This window comes from Talpa occidentalis, unplaced genomic scaffold (assembly GCF_014898055.3).
Source record: "Talpa occidentalis isolate TD23 unplaced genomic scaffold, MPIMG_talOcc4v2.1 talOcc4.16, whole genome shotgun sequence".
Taxonomy (NCBI): Eukaryota; Metazoa; Chordata; class Mammalia; order Eulipotyphla; family Talpidae; genus Talpa; species Talpa occidentalis.
In genome coordinates, this window is record NW_023601653.1 from 225,014 (window position 1) to 241,439 (window position 16,426).

The 16,426-nt window shown below is 68.8% G+C and overlaps 2 protein-coding genes across 2 annotated transcripts in view; one reads left to right on the forward strand and one right to left on the reverse strand.

The window, feature by feature from the left end:
• Positions 1-6,569, reverse strand: part of PPP6R2 (protein phosphatase 6 regulatory subunit 2) — a 32,674-nt gene extending 26,105 nt beyond the window's left edge. Inside the window, exon 1 of the mRNA XM_037515138.2 lies at positions 6,533-6,569. The gene's annotated coding sequence lies outside the window, so the exon portion shown is untranslated. The remainder of the gene's footprint in view (positions 1-6,532) is intronic.
• A 2,050-nt stretch (positions 6,570-8,619) lies between these two features.
• DENND6B (DENN domain containing 6B) lies at positions 8,620-15,484 on the forward strand. The gene is made up of 20 exons (XM_037515139.2): positions 8,620-8,781; positions 11,226-11,264; positions 11,334-11,376; positions 11,698-11,810; positions 11,984-12,064; positions 12,514-12,619; positions 12,730-12,809; positions 12,879-12,941; positions 13,146-13,201; positions 13,419-13,541; positions 13,625-13,720; positions 13,821-13,915; positions 13,996-14,061; positions 14,137-14,201; positions 14,270-14,359; positions 14,428-14,481; positions 14,689-14,798; positions 14,882-14,984; positions 15,082-15,156; positions 15,227-15,484. The coding sequence occupies exons 1-20, from the start codon at positions 8,620-8,622 to the stop codon at positions 15,347-15,349; spliced, it is 1,743 nt and encodes a 580-aa protein (XP_037371036.1). The 3' UTR covers positions 15,350-15,484.
• Positions 15,485-16,426: the final 942 nt, after the last annotated feature.

The window sequence follows — 16,426 nt, forward strand, 5'->3', positions numbered from 1 at the left end:
CAGAGCAGCGATGCTCATCAGCATCATCTGCACTGTGTCCCTCACAAGTCTCCCCACATGTGCACTGAGGGTCCCCTGGCTTGTGTGCCACAGACCCGAACAACCTAAATGGAGTGAACACCCACCCCGGTGCGCAGCAGCCACTCACCTGCAGGGAAGGGAGTGGAGGAACAAGTGTAGCAAAGACTTCTGCAGCTGCCCAGCACTGGGAGACTGAATTTGGATTCAAGCTCTGCCATGTTAGAAGGTTTTCCACTAAAACCCCAGAAGAACGTTTACTTAGGAGTAAAAGCCATATTCCAGATCTTGGTCTGTGCCTCAAACTTTTTTTTTTTTTTTTAGAGGCATTTTATTTATTTATTTGTTTGTACATGCACTGGGCACAGTCAGAAGCGCGGGAGGGTGAGAATTCACCAGAGCCAGAGCGGGGAGCAGAGCAGGCAGAAGGACCGAAGGACACTGCTGAGGGGAGCAGCGGGCGGCAGGAGAGGTCTGCGCGCCATGTGGGACCCTCCTCCGGTGGCCGGGGAGCAGCCGGGGATTGAACCGGCACCGCAGAGGCCGCGGGCAGCTTCGCAACCCAGCGCTCAACCGCTGCGCCACCGGGGAGGCCCTCAAACTTTTTTATTTTTTAAGATTTCATTTATTTTTTCATGCATACAAGAACTGGGGTACAAGCCAGAGCTGTGGTGGGCGGGGGGGGGGGGAGAGGATTCCCCAGAGACAGAGTGGGGAGAAGAACAGGCAGATCCACTGGAATCCACTGCGGAGGGAGCAGCGGGGAGACAGGGGAGGTCTGCTGCGCGCTGTGGGTCAGCGCCCTGCCCTGGCCAGGGATCGACTCAGGCCACAGCATGACAGCCTGAGACTCACCCCCAGCACCGGGGAGGCCTGCGGCCTCAAACCTAGAGCAAGCCCAAGAGGGCCACCCTAGAACACCTTCCCCGGGCCCAAGACGATCTCCCAACAACTAGCAAAGGGCAGGATAACCAAGGACGGAGTCTCTGGAGTGTGGCAGTCACAGCGCCGCCACACAGGAAGCGGCACCGGGCGTCGCCGCAGCCCAGTGCGCGCCACGCCACGGGAGAGACGGCGCCGGCGCCCGCGCAGCTCCGGGGAGAGCTCCGGGGAGCTCCGGGGAGCGGCGCCGGGCGCCCACAAGGAGCAGATCGGCAGCGAAACGCAAGCTGGGAAAAAAGAACCAAAGGAAAACTCAAAACGGAAACAGTCACGTCAGCGGTGGCGTCCGAGACGAGCGAGGGGGAGACCCAAACGCAAGCACCGGCAGACGGACACCGGCGTGTCCAAGACCGAGAGCGAATCACCGGGCGGCCGCCGCGAACGCCGGTCCGGGAGGGGGAGAAAGGCGCGCGGCGCCGGCGAAACACGTCACGCCCCCGGCGCGCGGCGCCGACCAAACGCGTCACGCCCGGGCCCCAGGCAGCGCTCGACGGCCGCACGGGCGCTCGGCAGCGGAGGGCGGCAAAACGCCGGGTACGACATCCGCACGGGCACTGTTGACCCAACTGGCAAAGGCAAACGCCTCACGCACCGCGGGGGAAGGCGCCGGGCGGCCCGCAGTCGGAGCCGACACGGACAGACCCGCGCCTCCGAGCCGGGCGCGACGCCCCCGCGACGCCGCACCTGCCCGAGTCGCGCCCGCGCCTGCGCAGAGCATCCCCCGCCGGCCCCGCCGCCGGCCGCGCCCAACCTGCGCCTGCGCACAGCGCGCCTCGCGGGCCCACGGCGGGCCCCGCCCCCGCCACGGCGCGGACCCGGGGGCGCTCGGCACGTGCGGCTGGGGCGACCCGGGCGCGGCGACCCGGCGGTGCCCGCGGGCGGAGCTCTGGTGCCTCACTTGGCAGTTTGATCGCCGACCTGGCATCAGGAACGACAGACTTTAACACTCGTGCGGCTGCCGCTTCTTCCGTGCGCCGAGGGGCGCCGCGATTCGCATCCGCCGGTGTCGCGTGGCCAGGAGGGCGCAGCTGCCAGGTCGCGCCTGAAAAGGTGAGGCGGCGAGGCCGGCCCTTGGGACCGGGTGGCCTGCGTGCTGCTCACGGGCCAACCCCCTCCGGCTGATGACAAGAAGCTGGGGGGCGGGTGGCCTCTGGGAGACACAGACAGGCCCCTGAGGGGCTGGGGGAATGCGGCCAAGGTAAGAAATGAACAAATCAGAAAAACACAGCCACTCAAGAGAGGACTCAGCATGACCCCTAGTCCCTGCGGGCAGTAGAATGAGGCGTGACTCTGCTGGGCGCAGCCACACTTCTGTGCAGGGAAAGCCCACACTCTCAACTGGCCAGGCGGAGACGGGGCACCACACTCAGGAGTCACAGCGACCCAGACGGCCGCGTGGGCCCAGGACATAAGACCCAGCTCATTGCTAACACAGGCCGCACAGCTCCGCGACAGTAAATGAGTCCAGTCAATGACGCTGAATGCCCACTCGTGCACGCTGGCCAGCCAGACCCACTGCCTCACATGGACAGAAAGGAGAGGCGGCCAGTCACAGAGAGCGAGCAGGCCAGGACAGAAGAATACGCCGGCCAACAAAGAGAAGGCCCAAGGCCCAAGCCTTGGACCAAGAGAAACTGGTCAGGAAGCCAGGAACGTGGTCTGGGAGCACAGCCCTCGGTGAGGACGGTGGCCCCTGGAACAAAGAGATGCAGGCAGTGGGGGGGCCTCGCAGACTCAGGCAGCCCCAGGCAGGCCGCCACATCTGGGTTCTGGGAGCCCAGTGGGCACCAGAGCACACAGGCTCAGCAGACATGACAGCGTGGGTGCTGGAACCAAGGCCAGGCCCACAGGCCACTCGCCACTCCAAGGCCAGCCGGCTCTGCAGGGGCAGAGGGCAACAGGATCCAGTGGACGGTGTGACCCAGTGCAGGCCTGAGGGTGTGCGGGTGGCCTCCCGCTCTCCGGGCCGAAGCCTGTCCTCAGGTCCCCCAGTGGGGCCCGTGGCCAGAACCAGATCTTCACCAGAAGCGGGTGTGGCACCTGTGAAGTCCTGGTTTCACTAAATATCGCTGGTCTTGGGCCTCCCCTGGTGGCGCAGTGGTTGCGTGCTGGGTTGCGAGGCTGCCTGCAGCCTCTGCAGCCCCAGTTCGATCCCCGGCCACCGGCGAGGGTCCCACAAAAAAAAAAAAAATATATATATATATATAAGTAAATAATAAACATCGTTGATCTTTAAAATGATATAACAGGCCAGCTGGCCTAAGGCAGCCTTGACGTGGAGAAGAAAACAGAAGCAGTGTCAGCATCTGCTTGGGGGTAGAGGAGTAGCAGAGGGTGTGGGGGCACCCGAGGGCCGTGGACAAAGTGGGGGCTGATGGACATACTCTGGCCTACTGCGATGACCGTCTCACAGGGGTCCACTTGTGCCGAGCGTGCACTCAGACATGGTGGCCGCTCACCCCAGTAAAGCGCTCGCACCCCAATAAAGCTGCTAAGAGGAAAGGAGACTCACAGACCTAGGTAGAAAAGATGTTGCTTTAAAGCTTCGAGCGAACAAGTAGCGCGCAGGCAGCACCTTCACAGCCCCAGGCAGGCCAAGTTTCCCCAAGGACACGTAATAACATAAAATGTTGACAAATCCTGCCTTCATCTAAATTATTTCTGTTCATCAAAGACACCATTAAGAAAAAGATAGAAAAACGATTCACCCCGCTCTCCCTGTCTCTCTCCCACTCCCTCACTACAAATGCGTGTTCACAGAAACAAGCCATAAAGGGCATGGAACGGATGCCTGTCCTCAAACTCCTAACATTAAGTCACACGAAGATGATCCAGTAAGAAGCCGGTCAGAGACCTGGCACTCCACCGACACACAGAAGGCCAGAGAGTGTGTGAAAAGTTGCTCCCCACTGTAATTCGTGAAAGAAATGCAGGTTAAAACCTCAGTGAGGGGGCCTCCCCGGTGGCGCAGCAGTTGAGCGCTGGGTTGCGAAGCTGCCCGCAGCCTCTGCAGCGCCGGTTCAATCCCGGGCTGCTCCCCGGCCATCGGAGGAGGGTCCCACATGGCGCGCAGACCTCTCCTGCCGCCCGCTGCTCCCCTCAGCAGTGTACTTCGGTCCTTCTGCCTGCTCTGCTCCCCACTCTGGCTCTGGTGAATTCTCTCGCCCTCCCGTGCTTCTGACTGTACCCAGTGCTTGTATAAATAAATAAATAAATCTTAAAAAAAAAAAAAAAAAAGAAATTTCTAAAAAAAAAAAAAAAAACCTCAGTGAGGGCCTCCCCAGTGGCATAGTGGGTTGAGCGCAGTGCTGTGAAGCTGTCCACAGCCTCTGCAGCGCGGGTTTGATTCCCGCCCGGCCAGGGACATATCCACATGGCGCAGCAGACCTCTCCTGTCATGCCCCCTGCTCCCCTCAGCAGTGTATTTCGGTCCATCTGCCTGCACCCTGCTCTGTCTCTGGTGAATCCTCTCACCCTGCCGTGCCTCTGGCCTGTACCCCAGCTCTTGTATAAAAATAAATCTTTAAAATAAAACCTCAGTGAAATACCAACCACAGAACAGCTAAAATTAAAGTAACAGTACCAAATGCTGACAAAACTGTGGAGAAGCGGGAGACCTCACATACTCCTGGGGGTGGTAAAATGGCACCCATTTAGAAAACTGTTTGGCAGTTTCCAAAAAAGTTAACCACACATCCGTATCATGGCCCAGCAAGTCCACCCCCAGAGATTACCCAAAGAAGCGGCGCACACCCACCAAAGATGTGCGCAAGAATCTTCACTAGCTGCAACTTCATCCTGTCACAACCCAAAAAGGGTGAGCAACCCGAGCCCGTCAGCAGGAAGACCCCGCTACTAGCAGAGGCTCCCAAACCCCCAAGTCTCAAAGCTCCGCGCTGTGAGTGCAGCAGCGGGAAGCCTGCGCCCGCCCAGCAGTCACACTGAGGGTGGCCTGGGGTGGCCGAGAGGGGCACAGGGATGTTCTGGCCCGGAGATGAGTGGTGGACATTGGAGTACATGTTTGGTAAAATTAGTCAAACTTACATACTCAAGACCCTTATGTTTTACGGCTTCAAGTGTTCTCCCATCACTCCTTAGTGGTTGGGTCCCTGTGAAGGACCAGGCTGCCGGCCTGGCAGCGCCAGGGGAGGCTCATGCCTGGGAGCTTCTGAAGCTGATTCTCAGTGAGGTGCCCTGAGTGCCAGCCAGGAGGCCCTGGTGGGCTGGGCACTGGCCCCGCTGTGTTGGATCTGCTCAGTGCTACCAGTGCCTGGACCATCAAGTGGCTTGAAGGTGAAGTGCTTGCTGGCTCCCACATCAGAACGTAGAATTTAGCTCTGGCTTTCAGTCTCTGGTTTCTAGTAAATTCTTTTTTCTTAAGATTTATTTATTTATGGGGTACAGGCCAAAAGTGTGGAGATAAGAGGATTCACCAGTCAGAGCGGAACAGAACAGACAGAATGACTGAAATCCACTGCTGAGGGGAGCAGCGGGGAGTCAGGAGAGGTCTGCTGCGCCCTGTGGGTAGCTCCCTGGCCGGCTGGGGATCGAACTCGCGCTGCAGAGGCTGTGGACAGCTTCACAGAGCTGACTTAACCCCTGCACCACCAGGAAGGCCCTCCAGTAAACTCTGCACAAGCCAGGGACCCCCTGCATGTCAAAGTGCCCGCTCTCTCCCAAGGAGACCAGGGCGAGGAAAGGTAAAGCGCTCTGCTCCAGCAGAGAGGGAAGGAACTGAGAGATGGCAGGTGACGCCTGGGCCAGTTTTTCCAATAAAGCTTTATTGGAAAGTGCATCCGCACACGTGTCCCGTGTCAGCTGTTCAAAGTTACTCAAAAACTTAATACAATATATTTTCAAAGATCGGTTAACTCGTTTATTTTTATTAAAGCATATTTCTGAAGGTCAGCCTTCTCCTTAACCGTGCGGCGGAGGCGGCCGCCGAGGCACCTGCCGGGACAACGCCTGGCTCTGGCCCGCTGTCCTGGGCTCGGCTGTCAACCCGGCGGGGCGGCTCCCCGAGGGCGCGGGGGGGGGGACGGAGAGCCCGCCCCGGCGCCCTCCCCCGCGAGTCCGCGCCCCGGTGCCCCCCACCCCCCGCCCCGCCGCGCCCGCCTGGCTCCCGCTCGCGCCGGGCGCTGTCCCCACCTGTCCCCGCCGCCCTGCCCCTCTCGCCCGGCCCGAGAGCTCCGCCTCCGCGCGGCGCCGGCCGAGCGCCCGGCCCCCGGCCGCGACCACCCGCCTCGCGCCGCCCGGGGCGCGCCTCGGCGGCTCCCCAGACCCCGCCGGCAGCTCCGCGCGCCGCCCGCGCCCCGCGGCTCCCGGCGGGCAGCGAGCAGGGCCGGCGGGCCCGGGCCGCGGGGGCGCCCGGGGCGGGTGGGGCCCGCGCGGCGGGGCAGGCGGGCGGGGGCGGCGGCGAGGCCCGGGCGCCGAGCCGCGGGCACAGGCGCGGGAGGGGACGGGCGCGCCCCGACCCGGGCCCCGGGCCCCTGGCGGGCGCCGACGGGCGCCGAGGGCCGGGCTGCGGGGACCGGCCGGGGCCGGCGGGCCGCGCGGCCGGCCGCCCACTCACCTGCCCCGCGGGCCGGGCGGCGCGGCGGCTCCTCGGAGGCCCGGGCGCGGGCGGCGGCGAAGCCCGGACGGCAGGGCGGGCCGCACGACATGGGCCGGCCGGGCGCGGCGCCCACGGACAAGCGCCGGCCCCGGCGGCTCGGCACCGGCTCGGGACCCGCTCCGGCCGCGGCGGCGCTCGGCTCGCTCCAAGATGGCGGCGCGGCGCCGGGCGCGCGCGGGGGCGGGGCGGGCCGGGCGGGCCGGGCGGGGCCGCGCGCGCCGCGGCGGGCGGGCGGGCGGGCGTGTGGGGGCGGCGGGGCCGCGCGCCCCCCGGCTGCCCCGCGCCGCGTGGGGCCGGCAGCCGCGGGGCTCCCCTCCCCGAGGTGGGTCCGGCCCCGCGACCGGCCGCCAGGCGGGAGGGGCGAGGCCGCCGCGCCCCTCGCGCGCCCGGAGGTCCCGCGCTCGGGGGCCCCGCGACCGGCCGCCTGCCCCGCGGCCTGCGCTCCCCCTGGCCGGGGCGCCCGCTGGGGTGGCCGAGCGCGGCCCGGGCGGCCGGCGCCAGGTCAGCTCGCCGCGCGCTGGGCTCGCCGGGCCCGGGGTGGCCTCCCAGGGCCCGGGGCTTCCCTTCTGGCGCGTTCCGCGGCCTGACCGTCGGGAGCGGGTCAGGAGCCCACGGTCGGGGGTGGGGGCGCCGGCACCCCTGCCGGTCTGGGGCCTCCGCCGCCGCCGGGTCCGCGGCTCTCGCCTTGCCCCCAGCGCCACAAGGGCCACCAGCGGCCCTGAGCGGAGCCTGCGGCGGCCCAGGCCTCCCCGACGCGCTCTCCCGTCGGGGCCGCGCCCACCAGCGCCCGCAGGGCGGGTCCTGGCTCCCCAGGCCCTCGGGCGGTCTGACCTGGCCGCGCTCTGGCCCTTGTCCCGGTGGGGCCAGTCACGGCGACCTGCCCCGCCACGCGCCCGAGCGCCCCGTCCCCGGCTGCTCCTCCGCGGGCTCCTTCCCAGCGAGGGTGCCCGACCCCAGCTCCGAAGCCCGCGCGCGGGAGGAGCGTGTACCCCGCGGACGCGCACCCCGCAGGGCGGCCCCGTCCACCTGGCGGTCACGGCCGCCCCGCCCGGGCAGGTCGAGCCGGTGTGGCTCCTTCCCGGAGCCCCGGCACGCGGGGCCACATAACGCTCCTCGGGCGCTGTTGCTCCCGAGCTTGGGAGCGTCGTCGGAGGAGCCGTGACGCCCCCTCCGAGGGCAGCAGGGGCCGCCAGGGGCGTCTGCGCCCGGCGCGGGGCTGGCACAAAGGCCTCGGGGGCCGCACCTCCCGCGCGGGACGGAAGATGCGCCCCGCGCGACGGCAGGCGGCCAGCACGGGAAGGGGGCGCCCTGGCGGGGACCCTCGACCACGCTCGGGGCGCCGGGGGCGGCGGGCGCGGCCCCGACGGCGCGGGTTAAAGATCACGGCGGCCTTCGGGCTCGCGCGGCGTCTTCGAGGCCGTCAGCCGCGCGGGGAGCAGAGCGGCCGGTCGCCGGGGCCCGCGGGGGTCCGCGGGCGTCGTGGTCACGGCCGCGCCGCCGGAGCGCAGGTGTCCCCCGAGGACGCATAAACGACAACGGGGCGTCCACGAGCAGAAGCGCTGGGAACCCACCCGGGCGGCTCGTTCGCATGAGAGGCCGGGCCGAGACCGCGCTGCAGGCGGGTTCCCAGGTCGGGGCGCGCGGGAGTGGCGGGGGCGGCCGCAGCCACGCTGGGGGGCGCGGGGGTGCAGGGCCGGCGGGGCTGCGCTTCGGGGCCCTGTCCCGCGGAACCAGCGCTCGGCCCCGGAAGGACCCGACTCGGCCTGAAGCGCGTCGGCCGGCAGGGCCGTGGCCCCGAGCCGCGAGCGCGCCCCCCGCGCCCCCGGCCCTTCTCGCGGCCGCACTGGCCCGCGCGCGCCCTCCGCGCCGGGGGTCAGCGCCGCCCGGGTGCACCGCGCTCCTCCGGCCGCCAGGGGCGTGCGAGCGGCGGCAGGGCCGCTCTGGCCCGCGGTTGCCGCTCGACTGCTCTGCGGCGCGGCGCCGCGCGCGTCCGCCGCCACCGCCAGGCCGTTCCCCCGGCAACGCCGCCGGCCGCCACCGCCGCCATGGATGCGCCATCGGACGCCGGGCATCGCCGGGCTCGCGGCGGCCTCGGCGAGCCCCCCTGCGGGGCGCGAGCGCCGACAGCGCCCTGGGCGCGCTTCTCGGCCTGGCTGGAGTGCGTGTGCGTGGTCACCTTCGACCTGGAGCTGGGCCAGGCGCTGGAGGTGCGCGGGCGGGCGGGGCCTGCGGCGGGGCGGAGCCTGCGGCGGGCGGGGCGGGGCCTGCGGGGCGGGGCGGGGCCGGCGGGGCGGGGTGGACCGGCCTCCGCGAGCGTCGGTGCCCGCGGGCAGCACCGGCCCGGGGCGGGGGGGTCCCCCCCCCCCAGCACACCCTGCGCCTGTCCCCGCCCGCAAAGTGCGCACCAGGCATAGGAGCGACAGGCGCGTTGCCGAGACTTCGCACCGGGATGGACCGGAACCAAGTGGTTCCCTTGCCCGTTCCCGACTAGGGTCTGTCTGTCTCCTCTTCCGGCTTCTCCACTCTGGCTTGATCCTTTCTCTCCTCGGGGCTCCCAGGACCCCTGGAGGCCTTGACTCTGCCTCCCCCCGTGCCCCACCCCTGCGGGAGCCGCCTCCGGAGTGCGGGGCTGCGGCTCTCCTCGGAGATCCCTGCACAGCTCTTTGTCCCTGCTCCTGCAGGCCCCGTGGGGGCACGCTCCACCCTGGCCACCCTTCTGCCCCAAGTGCACCCAGCCAGGTGTCCCCACGCTGGGAAGCTGCTCACGCCCAGCCGCGGGCTGCCCAGCCCTCCGAGCGCTCTTGTGCGCCGGGGAGGTCGCCCCTGCAGCCCGCAGCCCCTACGCAGGCAGCTGACCATGCAGAGGCACGTGGGCAGAGGTGTGGGGAGACCCCATCTTCTCAGCAGAGGGCTGACTCGGCAAGGCTCTGGGCCTGGTGCAGTGCCCAGGCTCCTGCAGACCCCTCCCTGCACACCCACTCCGCCGCAGCCCTACGGGGCGGTCCTGAGCACAGGGGATCAGGGATTCCACAAAGTCATAGAGCCCCACCCCGCCGCTGCCCAAATTGCTGCCCATGAAATCACAGGGAGAGTGAAGAGGTGCTGATTTCTTTGGGGACGGATTCCTGGACCTCGGCCACTTACAGCTGGACCCAAGCAAAAAGGGTGAAGCTCAAGGCTGGCTCCTGGGGAGGAGCAGGGCTGCTGGGAGCCCTGACAGAAGCAGCTGCAGGAAGGGGTGCGCTGGCCACATTTTGAAGGAAGAGGAGGAGGAGGCAGTCAAGGGGACCTCTCCCCCAGAAAGCCAGCCAAAGCCTTGACAGGGCTGTCTGCTCGGCTGTCACTCAGTGAGGCAGGCCCAGCGCTTGCCAGCAGGCCCCGCAGGCCCCGCAGGCCCCAGGGAGGTCGCGGGGCCCAGACTGGACGGCCTGGCCCTGGGCCCGGGATTCACACTCCACTGGAGACGTGGGGACGACGTGCGTGGCCCTGTCAGATGCTGCGGGAGCGGGCTGGAGCCCTGTCGCAGCTTGTGGGGCCGCCCTGGGAGCCCCAGCTGACCCAGCCATGGGCCTCGAGGCTAAAGCCTTGGACACTTAGGAGTGCTATATAGTCTGTCATAAAAACAAGCCCCCTCCGTGTCGCCTAGGTGCGTACGGCCAGGGGAGAGCAGCCCTCTGACACATGCCAGCCGGGACGCCTGGCGGGGGCGCAGCTGACTTCCCGTGCCAGCTTCTGCAGCCCGTCCAGCACTGGCTCCTGGGGAGCGAGCCGGGCACCCCACCTCAGGCAGCGCTCTCCGGGAGGCCCTCTGGACAGGAGCTGGCTGCCTCTGACTCGGGGACATGGGGGGGTCATGTGTGCAGGTGGGCTCCGGTGGAAAGGTCCTGCCATGCGGCCGGGGGGGCACAAAGAGCAGGCGGCGTGTTCAGCGTGGGGTGCAGGGCCTGGTTGACTCACCTCCCTGGGTTCAGGGCACACCCAGAAGCAGCTGCGTTTGGGCTGCAACCCTACTCTGGAGGAGCCAGGACGGGGCTCCGGCCTACAGGCCCTGGATCCCTGTCTGAGGCAGGCTCCTGGCCCCATTGCGTCCTGGGGAGCTGTCCGAGTGTGCCCCCCAGCTGGGGCCATAGCGAGGCCCAGACTTCGCCCCCCCTGAGAGACCCCCGCCTGCTGCAGGGAGATCTGGAGCCCCCACGTGACCCCCATGTGGCACCACGTCAGGCTCTGCGTCAGCTGCTGCAGCCTGGCGCCTGGGTCCACAGAGCCTGGGGCTCTCAGCATCGGTGTTCTGCTCACTGCAGGGAGTGGGCCAGGGCTGCTGGTCGCTCCGGCAGGAACTGTCAGGGCCAGGGGTGCGCTCGGGTGGGGCCTCCCACCAGCTGTGCTGTCCAAGTGAAGACAGGGCATGGCCTGGGAGCGTGACACCCTCTATTGTCCGAGGGAGCAGGGCACCTCTGGCGGGGGTGCCGGGAGGTGGAGGCAGCGGGGCCCTGAGGTCAGGCCGGGCTCTGAGCCGACCTCCCTGAAGCTCTGCATCTGGGAGGCCCCGGGCTGTCTGAGCGCAGGCAGAGGCAGTGTAGGGTCAGGCTGGGAGGTGTGGAGTGCAGGGGCACCGCCTGCTCGCACACCCACGGGTGCTGTGTCCCCGCAGCTGGTGTATCCCAGCGACGTCCAGCTCACGGACAAGGAGGTGGGTTCCGGCACCTCGGGAGCAGCCCCCGGCGCGAGCTGGCCCTCACCCGGCTCTCGTGTGTTTCAGAAAAGCAGCATCTGCTACCTGTCCTTCCCCGACTCCCACTCAGGTAGGCAGCCCGGGGACTGCTGGGCCGAGGGGAGGACGAGGCCCTGGGTCTGGCCAGCGAGCACTGCCCGCCGCCTGCTGCTGCGCGAGCCCCGGGCCTGGTGTCGGTGTACAGGCTCGGCCGGCCCCACGCTGGCACCCCGATCGCCCAGCGGTGCTGGGCTGGCCGCCCCCCCAGAGCAGGTGCAGGAGTGAGGACCCCGGGACTCCACTGGGAGAGGCCACCCCTGGGCTGTACAACTGGGCAGAGGCCAGCCCTAAGGCCCCCCAAGCACGAGCAGGGGCTGCGGCGTGACGGGTGTGGGGGCTGCTGCTCTCCCAGGCTGTCTTGGGGACACACAGTTCAGCTTCCGGATCCGGCAGTGTGGAGGGCCGCGGCGCCCCCGGCACGGGGATGACGGGCACTATGACAGCGGGGCCCCTGCTCTGCTGCAGGTGAGCCCCGCTGCCTCTGCCACTCCCCGCCCCTCACCCCTGCACCCTGCCCATCTGGGCGTGTGGCTCCAAGGCTCCTGGGTCCCTGTGCGCCCCCACGGGGGACGGGGGGATGGCGGGGCGAGGGCGACGTCCCCGGGCACGCCCCCACGCGGTGACTGCGCCCCTTGCAGCGGGAGCCGGCCCACTACTTCGGCTACGTGCACTTCAGGCAGGTGAAGGACAGCTCCGTGAAGAGGGGCTACTTCCAGAAGGTGGGCTGGGGCAGGGTCCTGTGCCTCCGGTGGGCCTGCTGCCCCAGCCCCCACCCCAGGCAGCAAGATGGGGGCGGGGGCTCCGCCAGCTCTCCTGGGGTCCCTCGGGACATGGCCGAGAGCCAGCAGGCGCCCCTCCAGGCCCAGGCTGTCAGCCGGCTGCCGTCCGGAGGGCCCTGTGCTGCCTCAGTCGGGGCTTGAACACCGGAAGCAAAGGCCGACCCAGGGATTCTTGCCTCGGGCTTTCCCTCAGGGCCCAGTCCTACCCTGTCAGGGCCCCCTGGGGCTTCCCTCCCTGTAACCATCCTGGGTCAGGGCTGGGCCGTGTGGGAACAGCCGGTAAGTGGCTTTGGTGCCTGGCACGGGGCCCTGGCCGACCGGCCGTGCGGGGCGCGGGGCGTCTGCGGCCTCTGAGGGTGGGGCGGCCCCTCACGGCCTGCGGCCCGCAGTCGCTGGTGCTGGTGTCCCGCCTGCCCTTCGTCCGGCTGTTCCAGGCACTGCTGAGCCTGATGGCCCCCGAGTACTTCAACAAGATGGCGCCCTGCCTGGAGGCGGGTGAGTGCCCCCTGCCCCGTGGCCCCGGCCAGCTACATCCAGGTGTAGCGCCCGGTGGCTTCCGGGCCGCTCCGCACAGGCCGGCCCCTGACCGTGGCCCTCGTCCACAGCATGTAACGAGATCGACCAGTGGCCAGCCCCTGTCCCCGGGCAGACCCTGAACCTGCCTGTCCTGGGCATCGTCCTCCAGGTGAGCGCATGGGGCTGGGTGGGCGGCGCAGGGACCGGGCCTGGCTGACGCCCTTTCCTTTGTCCCCAGGTGCACGTCCCATCCAGGCTGGACCCGCCTGAGCGCAGCCCTCCAAAGCTGTGTGGCCCTGAGGTGGGGCCTGGCTCCTGGGGGCAACCCTGCCTTGCCCTCTGCCGCAGGGGGCCCCAGGGTGGCCAGGCCCCAGTCAAGTCTCCTCTCGGCCCGTGGGTGGGGTGTCCTGGGGGCAGGGCTGTGGCTCATGGGGCTTTCCCGGGGTGACGGGTACGGCTTGGGGTTTTTGGGGTGCCGGGCTTGACCGCGGCCTGACCCCCCCAGAACCTACTGCCGGCCCCCATGGTCCTCAGCAGTGTCCACGAGCTGGATCTGTTCAGGTGAGCCTGGGCTGCTGGCCCCGGGGGTGAGCGGCTCCTCAGGCCGGGCCGCATGGAGCCTGGAGTACCGCCGCTGCCGGCTCTGGGGGGTCCAGGAGACGTGGCTCCGGAGACCGTGGGGGAGCTGGCGGTCCCGGGCACGCCTTGGGGGCCACGGGCGCTGCGCCAGTGTGCCGGGAGGGGACGCTCCCTGAGGCCCCGCCCACCGGCCGCACAGGTGCCTGCAACCGGTGCTGACCCAGGTGCACACACTGTGGGAGCTCATGCTCCTTGGGGAGCCCCTGGTGGTCCTGGCGCCCTCGCCGGCCACGTCCTCGGAGCTGGTGCTGGCCTTGACCAGGTAGGTGGTCCCCGGGCAGGGCACTGGCCCCGGCGCCCTGCCCTCACCTGTGCCCACCTGTGCCCGCACCCCTGCCCTGGCAGCTGCCTGCAGCCCCTCAAGTTCTGCTGTGACTACCGGCCCTACTTCACCATCCACGACAGCGAGTTCAAGGAGTTCACCACCCGCACGCAGGCCCCGTAGGTGCCCGTCCCCCGCCCCCGCCGCCGCGCCCCTCCCCGCCCACCCCCCTTGCCTCTCCCCTGCCCCCTCTCTCTCTCTCTCTCTCTCTCTCTCTAGACCAAACGTGGTCCTGGGAGTCACAAACCCTTTCTTTATCAAAACACTCCAGCACTGGCCCCACTTCCTCCGCATCGGGGAGCACAAGATGGCAGGTGAGGGGGGGCAGGGACCCAGCGGCCCTCAGGGGCCCGCCCACGGCAGAACCTCGTGCTGAGGCCACCGTGGTCCCCAGGGGACCTTCCTAAGCAGGTCAAGCTGAAAAAGCCCTCCAGGCTGAAGACCATGGATCCCAAGCCAGGTGCGCCCCTCACCGCAGCGCCCTCCCTCTGCTGGGGGCGCGGCGGCGGGACGGGACCCAGTTCTCCCTCCACAGGCCTCTACACTGCGTACGCCGCCCACCTGCAGCGCGACCGGGCGCTGCTCCGCCGCCTGCGCAAGGTGAGGGACCCGGGGGCGGCGGGGGGCAGGGTGCCCGTCTGCCAGGGCTCACCGCACTGCCCCTGCAGGGCGTGCAGAAGAAGAGGCCGCCAGATGCGCAGACGGCGCTGTTGCGACGGCACCTGCTGGAGCTCACGCGCAGCTTCCTCGCCCCGCTGGTGAGCCCGGGTGCAGCGGGTGGGCGCAGGGTGCAGGCGTGGGCCGGCTCACACCCCCTGTCCTCCAGGAGCAATACATGGCCAGCCTCATGCCCCTGCAGAGGATCGTCGTGCCCTGGAAGGTGGGCCGGGGGGATGGGGGCCGTCCGCTTCTAGAGGCTGGGGGAGGCGAGGGTGTGCGGGGGCCCGGGGCTCCGGGCCTCCTGCACCTGCCAGGCACCCCTGGGGGGGGACCCCGCTGCTCTGCCCCTGGCGGGGAGCTGGGGCCCTCAGGGGTGGTTTGGAGAAGGGTCCCAAGCCGCACCCTGGACACACCGGTGCTGTCTCAGATGCCCCCCCAGATCCGCCCCTTCAGCCAGGACGACTTCCTGCGGAGCCTGGGACGCACGGGGCCGCAGCTCTCCTGCAGCCGCAAGGGCGACTGGCCAGGCCTGTATAGGTGGGCCGCACCCCGAGGCCCCCAGCCCCAGCCCCGCCGACACCCACCCTCGCCCGCCGACGCCCTCCCGCACCTCTCCACAGGCGGTTCTTCAAGTCCCCGCACTTTGACGGCTGGTACCGACAGCGGCGCAGGGAGATGGGCCGGCAGCTGGAGGCCCTGCACCTCGAGGCCATCTGCGAGGCGGTGAGGGCGGGGCGGGGCAGGGTGGGGTGGGGTGGGGCGGGTGGGGGCCAGGGCAGGGCCGCACGGAGGTGGTGCATGGCCCTCCTGTGCTTGGCAGAACGTGGAGACGTGGATGAAGGACAAGTCTGAGGTGGAGATTGTGGACCTGGTTCTGAAGCTTCGGGAAAAGCTGGTGAGCCGCCGCCTGCTCCGCCTCGCCTGCCCTGCCCGCCCCACCCGCTGCCGACACAGTGTCCCTGCAGGTGCGGGCGCAGGGCCAGCAGCTCCCGGTGAAGGAGTCGACGCTGCGGCAGGCGAGGCTGTCCATGGAGACGGTCATCAGCTCCCTGCCCAGAGACCTGCAGGCTGTCCTGTGCCCTTCCTAGGGAGCCTGGGCTCCTCCTCCTCTACCCAGAGCGCCTGGTCCCAGCAGCGCGCGGGCACCCCCAGCTGCCCCATGCTCCCAGCCTTGGTCCCCTGCTGGCACCGGCCTTGCCCCAGCAGTAAAGATGGCATTTAACTCACAGCTACCCCCTGCATTGGCAGGTTGCGTGCTCACCGCCCCTGGGCCCACCTGCCTTCTCCCGGGCTGCAGGCTGGGGGTGGGTGGCCGGGGTGGGGGCTGATCTGGCACGGCTCAGCTGCCCGCCCCTCTGGTGCCCATCTGTCTACGCATGTGGCCAGGCGTTGCCTGCTGTGCCCTCTGGCCCCCGCCCAGGACAGAAGGGGCAGCTGCCAGGGCTGAGCCTGCTCCACACCACCACCTGCTCTGGCCTCAGGGGCAGAGGCCACCGTGCCTGCTGCTTGGTCGGGAGGCCAGCAGGGGGCAGTGGGGTGGCCTGCAGTCCCCAGGGGGTGTGTCTCTGTGGTGGCTTGGCTGGGCTGGGCTGCTGCCCCTTTGTGCCCATCCCCCACATGCCCTGGGGTTCAGGACTGCGGCCTGACCCTGTGCCCCAGCCAGCCTCTTGGGGGGCAACTGGGCTCCCAGAGCCTCCACTGCTCGATGGCACCTGATGGGCCTGCCCGTCACTGTCCTACCAACTCACGGCAGTGCCCTCCGGGCACATGTCCCAGAGGCGACCCAGTGGGGGGCTGCAGGGGTGGGAGTCATGGGGGGGGCCAGCTGGAGACCCCCACATGAGGATGGCGCCTGCCCCAGGCCTCTTGGCAGCCTGCTCTTGCCCTCCAGCCTGTGGGTGGCCGCCCCACCGAGGGTGTGGGCTGCAAGGCCGCTGAGGACCGCATCTCCTGTGTGACCAGCCAGAAGGCTGACCCCCAGAGAAGTGGCTTGTGGGGCTACCCTCCTGCCGGCTCTCAGGAGCCCGTGCCTCAGCACCCCAGGACCGTTGTGCCAGTCCTGAGCCCTGCATGGCGCCCAGCAGAGTGGGGGTTTGGAGGCCGCCCAGCGCCTGCACCAGACCTGCCCATGACGGGTGCCCCCAGTCCCCCCGTGCCTCCCACAC